The sequence below is a fragment of the Corvus hawaiiensis genome, chromosome 2, assembly GCF_020740725.1.
Source record: "Corvus hawaiiensis isolate bCorHaw1 chromosome 2, bCorHaw1.pri.cur, whole genome shotgun sequence".
NCBI classification, from domain to species: domain Eukaryota; kingdom Metazoa; phylum Chordata; class Aves; order Passeriformes; family Corvidae; genus Corvus; species Corvus hawaiiensis.
Genome location: NC_063214.1, coordinates 117,029,116 through 117,046,915, shown reverse-complemented (window position 1 = coordinate 117,046,915; position 17,800 = coordinate 117,029,116). Strand labels below are relative to the sequence as shown.

Below are 17,800 nucleotides of genomic sequence, written 5' to 3'. Positions count from 1 at the left end.
AAAATGGTCTATTTTGGAATATGCGGCATAATGCAACCCAACACCTTCTAAACTATCCATATAGGTAGTTTTGAAAGGAAATAATATCTCACCAGCACAGAGGGAGTATTGATCTGGTAAGTGGCAAAATATAGCATCTTCCTAACCTTTCACCTTCACTCCTGTCACTACAGTATATATCCAGAATATATTTTCTGAAGTGTTTTTTTCCTTCTCTTTTTGTTCCATAGGATCAACACAATGCTTATTATAATAGCAACAAAACAACCAATGCATCAAATTCTGACAGAAAACAACCTGGTTGTTTCAGACCAGACTATCAGAAAAATATACAAAAATTCAGACCATCAGAAAAATGTATGGGGGAAAAAAAACAATGTAAAATGCTTTTTTCATGAAAGGAAATACAGACTGAGTACCATGAAATGAACAATGCATGAAAATAATGCTCAATTACCGACCCCATGCAACTCTAAAAATCCAAAGTAGCAGAGAGTAAAAATACTTTTCAAAAGGAGGCAAAACTACACTCAAAACAATCTGAAAACTCTCACAATTCTTCTGTAAATTCTCTCTTTAAAAAACAAAGCCCATAGAGGACACTTATTTCAACCATGTAAAGTTGCACTGCACGACAGTTTGTAATTTCAGATACACTGCCCAAGTTTATAAGGCTGTTCCTGTCTGACTTCAGACCTGCCTTACATAATAACCTTCATGTGATTCAGCACTCTCCAGCTTCCCAGATCTCGCACACAGCTCACAAATACCACCCTTCCTTCACACCCTTCTCTCTCTTCCTTTCTTTACCATCACAAATTCCAACAACTTAACTGATGACATCCTGACCTGTAAAAACTAAAAAAAAATTAAAATTAAAAAAAAACTTCTTTAAAATTCCACAACAGTAAAATAAGGAAATGAGACTGGGGTTTTTTTGCCATCTGTATCATTTTGGGAAAAAAACCCAAAAAACCCACAAAGTAGAACAAAACAGCATAAAAGTGTGGCCAAAAATACACCATAAACTTACCATTCTTGACTAAATGGTTTCTTACAGATACAAGGCATTAAGGATGACAAGAAACAATAAATCCTCTCAGTTGGAGGGAGGAGGGGAAACATCTTTCTCTAGACCCAATCCAGGCCAACTTCCCACTGCCAGCTCCAGAATAGCTTCATCATCCATTAATAAGATGAAATATGATTCACCTGTGATTTTTACCACTTTCAGTAAAAAAGTTATTAGCTGAAAAAGGGGTTTGGACTCTTTCAAGCTCTTTTTCATGAATATCAAAATTAATAAAACCTCATAAGTTTATAGGAAAAGAACCACTTTGGACTACACATTTTTAAGGAAGCTCACAGTGATATCTTTCCCAGGGGAGGCCAACCTGGAGAAAAAACACTGGATTTTGGTTTCTTTTTGTTGTTGCTGTTGGGTTGAATTTTTAATTTGTATAAGTGAAAATGTTCTTTTGTCAGCTGCAAACAATGCCCTCATGTTTGCAACTGGAACAGTTTGAAATAATCTCTGCATGGGAAAATTTTGGAGATATATACAAGAAACAGGTGTGTTAAAATATCACACATTGTATACAAACAAATTTTATTGCCATCAGTGCTTGAAATAAAACTGCAAAATAGTCAAGAGTTTATATTTGTTTTAATTGCAGATAATATTCTGAGCTACACTGAACAACCTACATCTATAGAAATATATATAATCATTTACATTCCACCCTGAACTCTCTGAAAATGCAGGGGAAATAACTTAGTAATCACATACCACTTATTTTAATAATGAGCCATTGGAATAAAAACTAGAAAAAATAATTCCAGTCATAAACTATTCTGACATGCTTAATGTGAAAGAGTACAAACAACAGAAACTATTACAATCGATTTTTAATTAATGATCGATTTCAACACTTATTTACAGCAACCTTTAAAGCAGCTCTCCAAGAGCACGTAAGAAGAACAGATTAAGATTTTTATTGTTGTAATTTTAAAACTGCAGGGGTTACTTCTGGAAAAACTCCTTCAACTCCAAAATGGCTCCGTGAAAAATGGCACTTGCATAACTCCTGCTGAAGCAGGGGCTTTACAAGACAACACCAAAATTTCCCCTAGGATCCTCCAGCTGGAGCTCTCCTTTACCTGCTATAAAACACTTAACTCCAGTTCACTCTTCCACCTTTAATTTACCCTGCCTTTCTCCCCATCCTGTGCCCAAATGGGAGAAGCTGCCACAGCCTTTTTCAGAACGTTCTTACAGTCCACGTAAATGAAAAGAAGACACAAAGTGGTGTTTCCCTAATGCCACCCACATGTGGTACCAACACCTCCTCATGAGCCCTCCCTGTATACGAAACACACATTTATCCACTCTTTTAAGGGAAACAGCTGCTTAGGACCACACAAGTATCTAATGTATTACATGCTTTCCTGCACCTCTCTCTCAATCAGGAGCTTCAAATTATTTCATGTGACAATATACCAATGCTGACTATTTCTGACAATGCCATTTTATGAATTTTTTGAATTTTATTCACCTAAAGTCATGATACCTCTACTTACAGGCACAATACCTCTACTTCCAGACAAGACAGCTACACTAACAGGATCTGTTCCTATCTGACGTAGGAATGTTATTTAAAATACTGAAAAGGACTTTAAACAATTTGGTGTCTGTGGAAACAAAAAAGCAACCTGAGAACATTTTCCCCATTCCCAGTCCAATGCCTGCGCAGCAGCTTTCAGGTGATTCTGATGCTCTCCATACACACATCCAAATATCTGTGCTGCATAAAAAAACCCTGAAGTAATGGATAATGATGGTAAAAAAAATAATTTAAAACTTGTCAGCTTAATTGAGCTGCCTTTTCAACACGATGTGAAGATTTACTTTCAATGAAATTTATAATGAATTGTACATGTAAGTGAACATTTACATTAAGACTTAATTAATATGCCAAAAAGTAATTGCAGCTACCCCAAACTTACATTGAACAGAATCTACTTTAAAAATTGAACATTTACAGTGACACATTTAAAAAAAAAAAAAAAAAGAAAGAGCAAATACAGACCTTCCAGTAGTCAGATTGTAAACTGTAGTACCTCTGGTATGCAGATAATGCTGTAGGAAAGAAAAATGAATGTTCAATTTGTTTTGTTTCATTTTCTTTGAAGAAAAAGATAGAAATCCTTAAGAGTCAGAATACACAACATTAAAATGATAAATGGTTTAATAAAAGCAACACTGCCATGATAAGTACACTGTTGTGGCCAATGCATTCCTTAAAATTATAATTTTGTTTTATGAAATGTCAAAGAAAAAGAATATTTATTATTAATCTTACAAATGTAAATCAAGCAATATTTTAAAGAAAACCTATAACAAAGAAATAATTTGAAATTTTGGCATTTTCATCCTGGACAAAGCTGTTGTAAGATTTAAAAATTTAATCATGTAGCTCATTTACCACGCTCCCTGATGCCCTGTATTTTCTGAAGAACTGGTGAGGAGGGACATACAAAGAGAAATCAATTTCACATGGCCTTTCATTCTGAGAAACAAAAGCAAGCAGAAAAAAATAAAAGCTTACATTTTATTCAACAGCCACAGCCAAGACTAACCTGGAAATCAGTGCTAAGCACAGCTCTGTTCAGTGGAATATCAACTCTACTTAGCAACCAATTTCTCAAATCACTATTCCTGCATCCCACTTTCTCACTAAAAATTCTGGTTGATTCATCTTGCCCTTGGGCTAGCAGGCCACCTCGGACTACAACAGAGACTTTGCTTTTTTCTAAGAACACAGCACTAGGAACCATCAAAAATGAAGCATTTCAAGTAAAGATTCACTGCAGTAACACCAAGATACCGATTTTTCAAGTGTTTGCTCCCTAAGATTTAAGAATGGAAAACACACAACTTGTGGAAACCAAACAACAGAAGAAGGCAACTCCTGCTTTGAAAAACCATAAGCACTAAACAGATTAAGACATAGGAACAACGTGTACTTTATGTGCAGGTTCATTTCCTGCAAGCACCACGGATAAATGATGTCCCTAAATGCTATCACCCTTCAATGCCTGTCTTGCATATTAATTTCTGTAACTTGACAAAAATTCTTGTGCTTAAGTGAAATAAGAACAACATACAGGTAATGATAAAGGCACAGAGCCCTTGCACTCATCTGTCTATGAAGACTCAACCTTTATTTGTGAACAGGCACACGCTGATCCAAGCCCATGAGGTTCCCCTCCCCACTAAAATGCTTGTGAGGCAAATTTCTAATTTTGATGCTCTAAACTGTGATTTATTTAGATGCCCATATTAGAAAAATGAACTTAGAAGAACACTCATTGACCACACACTGTTAACATGCAATCTGTTTAAATGCTTACATGCAACTCAGACAAATAAAATTACTTAAAAATCCATTCTAAGTCTTTCACAATAAAGAATACACTTCCTTCTCCATCACATCCTAAATAAAAGGATTTTTTTTCTTTTTACTCAAGCAATACCTATCCCAATTTTAAGGGTTAAAGTGCATTTCAAATACTCAGGTCAACAGTACCATATTATGCAAGATTTAAGAAACTGAGAACTTCTTGTAAACTATTATTTTTTTTAAAAAAGGAACTACTGCAGTCAATTATACAGGGGATATGGATAAAAAGATGAAGGGAACATTAAATAAAATGCTGAAAATTTATATGAAGAAAGTAAAAGGGAGAACATTTTCACTGTAGCTGTTAAAAAATATAGGAAGTGCCCACATGAGCATATTCATTAAAAAGGAGAGGTGGAACATGCTTCCCTGTAGCAGTTAAGGCACTGCTAATAAGTTTATACAATGTCAACAGTATTAAAAAAATACATAAATAAACAGAAGACCTTAAAAAGAAAGAACAGGAAAAAAGAAAGCAAGAATAAACTTGCCCTGAAAAATTCTAACACATCCTTTTAACACAGGGAAGTTATTACAGAATGGAGTCTTTGCTCCATGATATTCCACCAGTTTTCCTTTATGAAACAGGATGTTTGGCTATGATTTTCTTTTCTAACTCTTCCATTCTTCAATAAAGTTTAGCAACTTCCCACAGGAACAGTTGAAGTGATTGCTTCAATGTGCCAAGCCCAGTTACAATTAAAAGCAAGCACATGGGAAGCATGGACTGCTGAAGCCTATTTGTGTTTACATGGTAAGAAGATAAGGCCTCTGCTCTAAGGAGCCACGTTACTCTTCAGAGGAAGAAAGAGGACACTTCAGTCTTCCTCAGTGTCCTCAGTGCCCAATCTTTCTTGTGGGTTCAGAAACCCCCAGGGATATAGCCTGTTCTAGGTAACAGCATCCTCTTTCTACCTCTTGCAGATAAAATGCTAAAATTCCCCGTGTTCTGCTGAAAACACGTAGAGATGAAACATGGAGGGTTCCCTTAAACCAGAGCTAAATGTCCCTTTCCTCCTCAGGTAAGCCAGACAACTAAAAAGTGTTATTATGCACAAGTTCAGTATTATCAAATGCCCAACTTACAGTAAGTTACCTGTGAAACCCGATTTCAGCCCTTTTTACAACGACATTAAATACCTACATTAAACATGTGCTCCACGAGCACTCAAGTTCTGCTAAAAAGGATTAAAAGAACGGAAAAACAGAAGAAAAGGATTAAAGAAAATTGGGTTCTTTGCCAGAGCCCACATGAAACATCCCTAATCAACCATATCCCTAAGAAGAATCTTGCATATAAGATGCCAGAAATCAAATTATGAAAGCAAGATTTTTTAAAAACTGAACCAACCTAGCTGTAAAGCAAAACATGAACCATAAATTTTGAACCCTATCATATTTCACAGTCCCTGAGTGAGTCACCAATAAGTAGATTTCATCCTAAATTCTATGGTGTAGATATTAGTACCTTATCTAAAATGTGTACTGTGGAACTACTAGCAACTTCTGCCTTAAATTAACTTTGTATCTAGAGGAAGTAAGTATAAATCCCTCAAAATGCAAACTTTATTTTAAAATAAGAAAAAAAGAGCAACTGAATCTGCAGAGACTCAAGAATTTTACACAAGTCCCTATCTGTAACACAGGGTGTGCTTTATCAGTGTTATGATTCTAACCGCAGGATGATACTCCCCGGTTTATTAAAAAGAAAAAAAATCCCAGTTACTTGGGTCATACAGTACATTAGCAGTATTAAAAAAAAAAAAAACAAAACAACCAAACCAAGAACAAACAAAAATGAACAACAACAACAAAAAAATCCCAACACTAAAGGCTGCAATATCATTTTGCACCTTTACTTTTCATCCTGGACTGGTCATTCCAAAGTGAGACAATTTTTGTCACAAAAAGATTCTATCAACTACTGCCCCTCTTTCAACATAGGGTCAACTCTCATTTTTACAGATACAAGTGAATTACCCGATTTTAGTTATGATGTCCTTTTTGAACATTGTGAAATGAGTGCTCTGAAATCACTCTTAGGCACAGCAGGATTCTGCAGACAATCTTTTGATTAGGAACTTACTATTGAGCTTTTTCAATCTGCAAGTTTGCCACTGAAATTCTTACACATATGGAATTGTACAAAGACAATTAAGGACATAAAAACTTCTTTTTTCCTTGCATGTGAAACACTCATGAGCATCCAGAAAATGCAAGTCTAGACTCAAAGAACAGGACTGAGTGTCAACAGCAGGACAATGCCTCTTGCTTCACTATCAACTACATTTTGTAGTCAACCACAGAAAACTCCTAAAACCACATTCTAAAACAATACTGGACAAGAGACTCGAGAAGTACTGAAAGAAGTATTCAGTTACCTATTTCCATCCTTCTGTCCATTATTCCATTTCTTACTGTATCAGTTTACACTCTTGCTATGAACACCTCTCTCCAAAACCTGGCCATGTATATTATTTTCCTAACAGGTAACCCTTGTGATCACGTTCTTGAAACCCCTGTGAGAGTGGCAGATGCAGCATTTACTGTCCTCCTCAGAGGAGGGGACATGTATACCCCAAAGCTATACATGGCTTTTCAAATCAATCACCATCGGCTATACTGCTCGATGAAAATAAAATGTTTACCTGAAATAGCTCTGGAAATTACTTGAAAAGCAAAACACCGCCTTTCTAAAAGAATTGCAACCATTGAGCAGTAAGAATCCTCCTCAGCTCAGGCTCGCTTCAGAATCTGTCTGTAATCCTCAGGCACCTCGTGCAGAGATGACCCTCAGTGAGTTCACACTCTGGAGTCCGCTGGTTTCCTCTTTTAAGTTTTCAGTCACCCAGAACTACCCACTTTGTAATATGAATGCTTACTTTAACCCTGACAGCCTTTATAATGTGCCCCCTAAGAGTCTGCCTTCCTCTCCTACTTTCATAGGATCAAGGGACATGTCGGAATCAGGACATGGATGACACTTACTCCTTATTTCCCTTTGTTTAAGATTTCTTCATATCATATAGAGAATAAAACCCAAATCTGACATAATTATCACATATGTGGTTTCAGGATTTATTTTTTTTTTTAATCTACTTAGTTTCATAAGATAGTGGCAAAACTTAATTGTTTCAGTAGTAAGGTAAGACAATCTTTCTTTGTATTCAGAATCTAAACACGTGACCTAAACAAACAAGCAAGGTGACAATGGGGAGGAAAAATGTCTAGACCGAGTGACAACCACCCACTTGTCATCTTTAGCACATTTCATCACAAATCATGCAGTTACAGAGGATGGCTTTTATGATCGACTCTAACCTTAAAACTTACAGGCCTTCAAAAGTGATGCAAACATGGAGCAGTTTGAGTATTTTAGTGATTGAGCAAGAAGAAAGTGAACTACATACTAACACCATCTAGTGGCACCTTGCAAGGCTAAATGTGACTAACACAAATTTTTGGCTTGCTGAACTTAGAAACAGTAAGCATTAATTTGATGACATACCCTGAAAAGAAAACTTTAATACAAACCAAAGTTCCATATTGTTCTGTGTAAGTCAGTATGTGTTTTCTTAAACACAATTATTTTTAATTTAATTTTTAAACAAGCACTAATATTTCTTAGTGCTTAGCTGATGTGAAACTAATAGTAAAATAGAAAATTAGCTGAAGAACTGCGCAAGGGAAGCCTGGAAAGAGCACATCTGCTGATTTAAATCTGACTGCTTCCAGGAAAAAAATAAATCTTCATTAAACACCTAAGAGATATATGCAAGTTGCAGAAACAACTCATATATAGTGCAGGTTTTACCCACCATGGTGTTTTAACCCAGTAAGATGAAAAGTGCTCTGCCATAAAATGAAAGACATCAAAAGGTGAGAAAATTCCAAGGTTGAGCCAATAGAATTGACTTTGCTGGGTAAACACCGGCTGGATGGCCAGGCTCAGAGAGTGGTGGGAAATGGAATTACATCCAGCTTGTGGCCGGTCACCAGGGGTGTTCCCCAGAGCTCAATCTGGGGGTCACTCCTGTTTGTCACAACCTGGACAAGGGCAACGAGGGCTGAGGTTCAAAAGGCCAAGTGCCAGGTCCTGCACTTGGGTCACAACAACCCCCCCACCAGGCTGGGGGAAGGGGGGCTGGAAAGTGACTGGCGGAAAAGGCTCTGGAGTGCTGGTCACCAGCTGGATGAACACGAGCCAAGTGTGCCCAGGGGGGCAAGAAGGCAAATGCCACCTGGCTTGTATCAGCAATACTGTGGCCAGCAGGACCAGGACTGTGACTGTCCTCCTGTACTGGGCACTGGTGAGGCCACACTTTGAAACCTGTGCCAGTTTGGGGCCCCTCACGACAAGCAGGACATTGAGATGCTGGAGCGTGTTCAGAGATGGACAACAGAGCTGGGGAAGGATCTGGAGCACAGATCTGATGAGGAGCACCTGAGGGAACTGGGGGTGTTTAGCCTGGAAAAAAAGGGGCTTGGGGACCTCACTGCCTTCTACAAACCACCTGGAAGGAGGCTGTCCCCCGGGTGGGTGTTGATCGGTCTCTACTTCCAAGTAACAAGTCTTGACAGGACAAGACAAAGTGGCCTCAAGCTGCACCAGGGGAGGTACAGATTGGGTATTTGGAATATTTTCTTCATGACAGGGTTGTCAGACATCAGCACAGGCTGCCCAGGGAAATGGTGGAGTCACCATTCCTGGAAGTATTTAAAAGACGTGTAGATGTGATGCAGGGGGACATGGTGCAGTGGTGGCCTTGGCAGTGCTATGGTAATGGTTGGACTGGGTGATCTTAAAGGCCTTCTCCAACTTCCATGATTCTACGATTCTGTAATAACAAAAAAAATGTAATGGAAGTGAAACTAGCAAAATGCCACTCAGGTCTTCTGTTTTAAGGCCTCAGGCAGATGCTGCTCTCTGTTTCCTCCAGAGATTTGTACTGAAAGTACCAAAGAGACAATCAAAGAAGCCTGAAGCATGTCTTCCTTTTAACACAGAATGAAGGCTGACACACAAAAGCAACACAGACATACATTTGAGAAAGAAAAATCATCAAATAGTCCTCTAAGAAATTCTATTAACAATTCCACATCCTCATCTGGAAATACAATGCAGCAGCAAAGTGGTGTGAAGCCCACTGTCCCATAAAGTATTAAATGTGAAAGATATACAAGAGTTTGACAAGACGTTTAGTTATAGAAATCCTTTACACGTTGAACTCTATGAAGATCTTAAAATATTGAGAATCAGTGAAGAAACCAAATGGATTCTCATCAAGCTCAAAAATCCTTCCAAGAGCATATTCCACTAAAGGACTTTTAACAATTGTTTATTTAGAACACTGTCCAGAGTGAAAATTTTCAGAAAATCAGTCAAAAACACGGCCCAGGTATATTTTATAATAGAACTGTCTACTGCTAACCCCTACTCCACATGCACACAATTTATAAAGAACGTTTTAAAGTTCTAAGCTCCCTTCTTTCTACAGAAATTTCACATAATGGTTTAAACCACCTGAAATTAAATCACCCAATATTTATCTCATCTTCAGGATTCTGTTAAACAGCTCTAAATAGAAGCAACTCAAATTCTACCAGTTATTACCAGTTACAAACAACAAAATAAAAAACCTTAAACCTAAATATCTCATTTATTTGAAACACAGTCATTTCTTCCTTGACTCATTCAAGCTATTTAATTTATTCTAGTTCTCCAGGACTCATCAGTAGGACAAGACAGCCTGGCAGGAATCAGCACAATTCTGTCCATGCTGGGAAATTTTCCCTTGTATTTTATAAAATTATTCTTACTACCCTGCACCTCAGAGCACAGCACATGAAAATGCTTCCCACTGACAATACTTCCTTTCAAATTCCTGAAAGACGTTAACCACCACAGAGAAATTCCCTGCAAAGCTGGAATTCTAAGTAAAAAGCAACACATATACATTGTTGAATTTGGGAGTTTCCCGCAACCAAACAACTTTACAAAAGAACAGTGAAAACCAGTTTAAATTTTGGGTTTAGGTTGCATCATAATGAAAGAGCTGCTCAATAAACATTCTGTATTTCTTTTCAGTATTGTTTTAAATTTTAGCTTAACAATTGCTAAAAAAATGCCCCTGAACTAACAAACACTATCTCATAAATGACTTAAAATGTTTTTGTATTAGTGTTTATGACAAAGCAGTCACTATCTATAATCAAAATAAGTACTGCTAAAACTGTTCTGACATAGAACATTTAAAACTGAGACTACCACTTGAGTACAACAGTAAGAATTATTTGATTGCATTATTGTGTTTTAGTAACTGTGGCACAAATAATCGCATGTTTTTCTCAAATCATTCATTCATTAACTGCATTTTCTACTTCCAGGAATTTTGCTTAGAGAACAGCACTTCAAGGAGACAAATGATTAAAGCACATCTTCATTTGTGCCACTGTGAGCTGTCCTCCAAGTCACAAACTGAACACGGTCAATGCATGTGACCCTTCTGCAAAATAAAGATCCCTAAGGAAAACACAGATGATGTCAATCCACGAGCTCATTAAACAGCAGTCAATTAGAACTCAAGTCAACTAGAATCCAAACCTTAAAACATCACTATCTGCACTCCGTACTGCTTATGGAAACCAGTCATGAAATAAAAAATAATCTCCAACTACCAATGGAGCATCAGTTTCCTTCAAGACCAGAGCACAATAATTTGGTATAAAACCCATCTGTCTCAAGGAATTCAGTAGCAAACAAAATTCACAGGTTCACACCAGGGAGTCCTAGCTGGATTCAGAATGCTCCCAGAATCCAAAGGCCCCCATGACAACCCATCAAACTCCTCCAGCAAAACCCGAGGCTGAGGTTTCACATTCTGGGGCAACTGCACTGCATTTTTGTGCCGGGTTATTTTGCAGTTGGATCAGTTCCCCACACAGCTGCAGGCTCAGCTGCGCCAGCACAAAGCAACCCACAAACAAGGGGGTGCCACTCGGGGCACACCCAGGGAACAAAAGGTTTGGGAACCTCCAAAACAATCCAATAGCTGAGGAATAGCTGCCTTATCAAAAAAGAAAGGAGGAAGAATCAGAAAAGAGTTAAGAAAATGGTACTGAGGAAATGAAATAGTTTTCACTAGGAGGAGTCAACGTTCCCATTTTGGGAAATCCTGAAGGCAAATTCTGACCAGTCACAATCAAGACAATGAAAGCTGAGCACAGAACCCACCCTGAACATACATGCTAAGCTGAAACCAACCCATCTGCAATCTTGGTGGTGTCTGAATATAAGTCAGTGTCCCACTGGATTCAAAATCTGTAAAAAGGCTGATACCTTGCATAGGACCTTCTCCTAACAGCAGAAGTGTGTTGATAACACAACTCCATTCCATGGCTGCAGAGAAGACCCTTTAGCTATCAACAGCAAATCAAACTTACTGCATTTTGGGAAAATTGCAACCTGCAGAGCAGCTTCAGGTCTTTTAAAGGCTAGCAGCAGCACTGATACTCCCGTCTAAGCTCAGGTATAATACTGAGAAGAAAGAACCTCACCCAGCAATTTCTGAACTAAAAACTTTTCTTGGAGATAAGTACGTCCTTTTAAGGAAGAAAAATAAAAGCATATTGATTTTGGAATTCTGCGGCTGCAAGTGACAGAAAATATAATGCACTTCAAGCGAAATTACAAGATTTAACAGGTTTCATTAAAAAAAAACAAAGTTATATAGACATCAGCTTACTGCACATTCAAAGGTAGCCTGTCCCTCACTGATACCCTGTGAGTATATGCAGCAAGGGCAGGATTAGCACCAATAATGTGAGTTTCAATGATGCAACCCATCATGACTTTTTCTCAAGGTTCCTCTTATGGTGTATGCATCCTAATTCTCACAAAGAAACGACCTACAGTCATTTTTATTGTGTTCAGAAGAAGGTATTAGCTACATAAAAATAGTAACGCACAACAAATGCACCCAGGTGCATGATCCTTCACTGCCATTGTGTCTGTGAAAAAATGAGACAGATCTAAAGAGAAGAAACTACCAACATGAAACCCAGATCTCTATCATACCAGCATTGCTTCATCTTGACCACTGATCCCAGTTCTGCTCTGCACAAACTTCATTGCAAGCATTTTTAAACAAAGGAATTACCACTTCTGCCTTTATAAAAGACACTTCATATATGCATTATATACAAAGGTGTACACATTTATTGAGGATATTTAATTAAGTAACAAGCTTCCAAGGAAAAAAATCATGGAACATCATACATGCTGCTATATTGTGATATTTTATTAATTATATCCAATTCATTAAACACACTGACTTCTTCATAACTTTGTCCATGACTAACTTCAGACTACACAGATTTATGGTTCTGAAGATCGCGCTCCTTCAGCATTTTATACTTCTGGAGCTTCAGGACTTAAAAACTGGGTAAAATATACATTAATGACATCAAAACATTCTGAACTCCCTTTACTTCTCTGTTCTAAATCATGTAAAATTTAACTGTAATGCAATTAGAATGTATGATAATTCAAGTAACAAAATTTGTATCATGTAATGAAATTTATTTTTACTTTATAATGGAACACAAGCATTCTACTTCTTTCAAATAACATCAGTAAATTAGTTATAGAACACCTATGACTTTCTGCATTGAGGGTAGTAGTTTTACAGTCTTTGGTACTCGAGTTCAAAAACTGTAGTTAACAGGAACATATGTCCCTCAGTTAATAAAAAAAAAACCCCTTTAACCTCCCTTTTTACATCAACTAAAATTCCTCCAGTATTTTTAATTACTACTATACTTTGAAAATACAGATACATCTTTTGTTTTTAATAGTCCATAACTAACGAAGCTTTTTGTCTTCTTGAGGCTTCTTGTACGACTGAGATGTGACATTAAATAGCATCCGAGAAAGCATTAAGTACTTTAATTCAGATTTTTAATGGCTAAATGTTTCTTCTCACATTGTTGTGCTAATGCTCTTTTACAGTTTTGGAGAACTGATATTTTCAACCATCATTTGGATTTTTTATGCTTGTTTTTAAAACTACGTACAATAGCAAGCAGATGCCCCATCAGTAAACCCTGCCTCTGATCCACAGCAACACCTGGTCCTGTCACTCTTAACTGCTATCAACTCAAAAGAAGAGTTAATACAGTTCAGTCCATAATCCTGGGCTGGTTTTGCTAAGTAAAATATATCTAGAAAGTCATACTGCACACACATCACTCATACCTAGTTTTATTAGGTGTATCAGAAACAGTGGTTTAAGTTTTTCTGCAGAGCAGGTGGCAGAATTCTCTTAAAATAAAAACATAGGATCAGACTATTCTTCACTAAATTTTAGAGGCAGCATACCGCTGTGTTCCCTGCAGCTTTTCCCATGTCTCTGGATTTGGAAACACCAGTGGTTATATCAAACTAATTGGATGGGATGAGGTACAAGACAGATGCCTCCATCATCCAAACCCTTCTGAATTTAGAGACTGAATTTAGATACCTGCAAATTCCTCCTAAGCAGTATCAAATCTACATGTTTTTCACTTTAGAAATGAAGGTCCCAGGAACCCAAACTCACACTGTTTAATGTCAGACACAGAACCAGTGGACCCACAGACAAACTGCTATGAAACAGCCCACAGCCAGCCTGAGTCACCAAGCAGTGCTTCTGGAACTACTCTCAGTTATAACTCATCTCCCTGTTTCTGCATCCCAAGGAAATTGTAATCCAGTATCTTTGTGTGTTTGGAAAAAGGCGTGGGGTGGGAGTACACATTTTGAGGGTGGGAGTGTTGTTTATTTCTCTACACAAACAGAACTGCATTCATGTTAAAACTAAAAAGCAACAACAATGAAAAAAGACATCCCATGGGAAAAAAAGTAAATATTCTGACCTGTTCTACCCAGCCCTCACCCACATCCCACGATCACTGAAAGGAAGGCAGCCATCAGACACTGGGCCTGCCAGCCAACTTCATATTCACACCAGAACCAGAAAAATTTTGGTTTGGTTTTTTTCATTAAAAAAAAAAAAAAGAACAAGAAGTAAGAGTACAGTTGTTTTTGTAAAGACATCTCCACTCTCAATTCTTTTATGGGCTCTGAAAGGCAGTACAAACCAAGTAAACAGTGACTTAGCCCAACGTTCTTCATTCTGTTGTGTCACCTACACCAAAGAACAATCCCCCAAAGACATTTATCAAATAAAAGAAATAAAAATTTTTACCTTTTGGATAATCTTCCAATAAGAGGTTGAAGTGACCTAACTGACAAAAGAAATCAGACTCGACCTTTCCTTCAGCTTTCAAAATTAGCGATTCATAGCAGCGAACAGCCTGGGAAAAAGAAATAAAGGTTTTCAAAATTCTGTATTTTACTAAAGCAAATAACACATTTTGAGAAATAATGAAGTATCATTAGCTTGCAAGACAAGAGGTCTACAAACACTCTCAATAACAAAGTCAGCATCACTTTTCAAAAGAAAAGAAATGTAATATTTAAGACAGAACAGATTTGGAAGCTCACTGATTCTAATGAAAATTGACAACAACTGAACAATAGAAATTTCCTCTGGTTTATCTGTGGACATTCGATTTCCCCAACACAAAACAAACCTCTAACTTACATGACAATTTTTAATTTAAAAATCAATGAAATATAAAAGGATTCATTTTATTCTTTCCAATCGGCAAGAAAGAAGCCTCTCTGATTTTATTCTCATTGTGTTGTTTTTTCCCCTAAAGAATTCATTTTTCATTTAACAGTTACTGCACTCATTTTTGCTAAACCAAAGAACACGACCTCAACATGCTACCTTATGCAATTTACGTATCTTCATATGTGTTTCCCAAGATCTGATTCTTTCCACATCTCTGTCATGTTGTAAAATAATTTACTACCTTCTACTGCAGACTAAGAAAAGCCAAAGTCAGAAATGTAAATGCAATCAGAAATTAATTTTAGTTTGAGAGAGGTTGCCCCAGTTTTAAAGTGACACACACTTAAAATGAATGAAAACAAAGAATATTCTGTGCTCTGAACACACATTTTTAACAAACTGAACTGACACCTTCTATTCACCATAATTGCCATGATCTTTAACATATTACATCCTTAACTCATGATCCTATTTACCTCCTGACCCTGTTTACACTTTGGGAATGAGTGAGTAAATAAATAAAATCACTTCCCAACTTTCTGAACACACTAGCCATTGAACTGAAGCAGTTTAACAAACTTAAATGGGAGGAAAGGTCCTCTGCATCAGCACGATTCTCAAAAGCCAGACAGAGTTCCAACAAATTCTAATTCCAGCTGGTCCATGATTTGCACCATTTTATGGTCTATGTTTCAAATCTGGTTGCAATTAGGAACTCCTTGGTTTTATTACATGACAGTAATCAAATTTGGACCATGGGTCCCTTCCAACTCAGCATATTCTGTGATTCCGTGAAACAAGGAGCTTTCTTAGGAGATTCTATAAAAACTAAATGTAATAATAATGTAAAACTTTAGAGATTCAAAAGAGGGGGGGAAATCAAGCTGAATATTAAATCAGTAGCCTTGCCCATATTTATAACTTACTTTGGGTACACTTTTATTAATCATCAAAATGAGAGATGCTAAAAATAAAATGAGGAAATGTTAGGAAATAGTTAAAACACATCTGTGGAGAACCCAATTACTGATCTAATCTGTTGAGTGGGTCTCAGTTTGTATCCCAAGACTCAGGTGTATCACATACTTTCACCTACATCCAAACTCAGAAAAGCCTTATTTTATGGCTGTTTTCTGAGCCAAAGTTCCGACAAATAAAAACAAAGCTATGCTGCTACAGAACTGTGGGTGTACATGTGGTATTAAAATGATTTAGTAAAACATAAAAATATGTTTACATAAATCTAAAGTACATATTTCAAACTGTAGCTGTTTGACTGTGTTCTGAAGATACCAAATTTAGACGTGTATTTGCCTCTACCTCAAAGATCTGCTGCAGAACTTTTCCTTCATGCTGCAAGCTTTGCCCTAGCAAACTGCACAGGAAGGACTGCAATTCTGTTCATCATGGATCAAAGCTACTACTCCTTTAATTTTATTCCCAACACTAGGAACACCTCTTGTAGTCAGTCAACTCTCCATCTAAAGAATATTATCCCTAAAATCAGAAGCAAAACACACAAGTCTAAAGTAAATTCCTTAGGATCACTACTTGTGTTATGTACTGACTGTAACATCAGGCTCCCCAGCTGAACTCATCTGCAGATATCTTAGCGCAGAATCTTGGTTTTGGCACCAGGCTTCTTCTCTCCCACTTTTTGGTCTCGTCTCTTGACTTGTACAAATCGTAACAAAATTCTTAATGTTACATCCTAAATATCTTAACATTATATCCAAAATATCCTAACACTACTGTCACGGGTTGATTTGCAGATAGGTTTCCCTTTTTCTGATGATTTGCAATACCTGCTGCAGCTGCTGAAGAAAACAGTCATATTTGGATGTTTTCTTAAATTGGTATTCTGTCTTCTGCAATTCAGAGCATACAGAAACTGACACCACAACAGGTAGCTTACAATAAATACTGGAGAGGAAGCTAGGGTAGTTTATTTCCTGAATGGGGCTACATTAGTCTATTCGGTGTTTAAAGAGAACTTGACTTTATGAACAAATGGAACAGGATTTTTCTGTACAGATGTTCAGGGAAATTGTAAATCACACGCACTTTAACATTTAAGTGTTTGGAGACCCACAACATTCCCCCAGCTCCTTTTTAAGTAAATGCTCATTAAATGACGTATCACACATATCTGAAGCACTGTCTGCAGTAGAGATGTAAAAACCTGTGCCCTAGCCTTTCACACAGCTCAGACCAATTTGCAACAAGGCGGATTTTCCCTTTATGTTAGAACACAAACTGAAGCTACTGCTAAGCCATCTCACCAATGCCAGCACAAGGCAAGGCCTAAGACACCAGAACTTCCCTTTCCAGCCACAGCTAACTGTAAGTTATCTGTTCCTGTAAGAGCAATTCAATTACACCATTAAAGCAAACCCCCTCCGCTGACCTCTAACCAGTTTGCAACATAATCAGCAACACACTCATATTTATGCTAACTTAACTTGGAAAGGCTGTCTCGAACGAATTTTTTAAATTCTTCCAGCACATTCTAACAAAATGAAACAGAAACTAAAAGCAAGCGTTACTTCCTCAGCAGGAACACCAAGTCAGTCCCTGAGTCTCTGAAGGAAGAGCAGGTTGGTCACTGTGTGGCTCTTGCTCTTCCCAGTAGCCAGGGCAGATTTACCAGGCAGAGAC

General features: G+C 37.4%; 1 protein-coding gene across 16 annotated transcripts in view; it reads right to left on the bottom strand.

The window, feature by feature from the left end:
• KDM6A (lysine demethylase 6A) overlaps positions 1-17,800 on the bottom strand; it is a 150,641-nt gene that overhangs the window by 101,434 nt on the left and 31,407 nt on the right. For all 16 annotated transcript variants that reach the window (XM_048289753.1, XM_048289756.1, XM_048289760.1 and 13 more), the window contains exons 3-4: positions 14,711-14,819; positions 3,090-3,139 (exon numbers count right to left, since the gene is read on the bottom strand). In XM_048289753.1, coding sequence (XP_048145710.1) covers positions 3,090-3,139; positions 14,711-14,819 — 159 coding nt within the window. The remainder of the gene's footprint in view (positions 1-3,089; positions 3,140-14,710; positions 14,820-17,800) is intronic.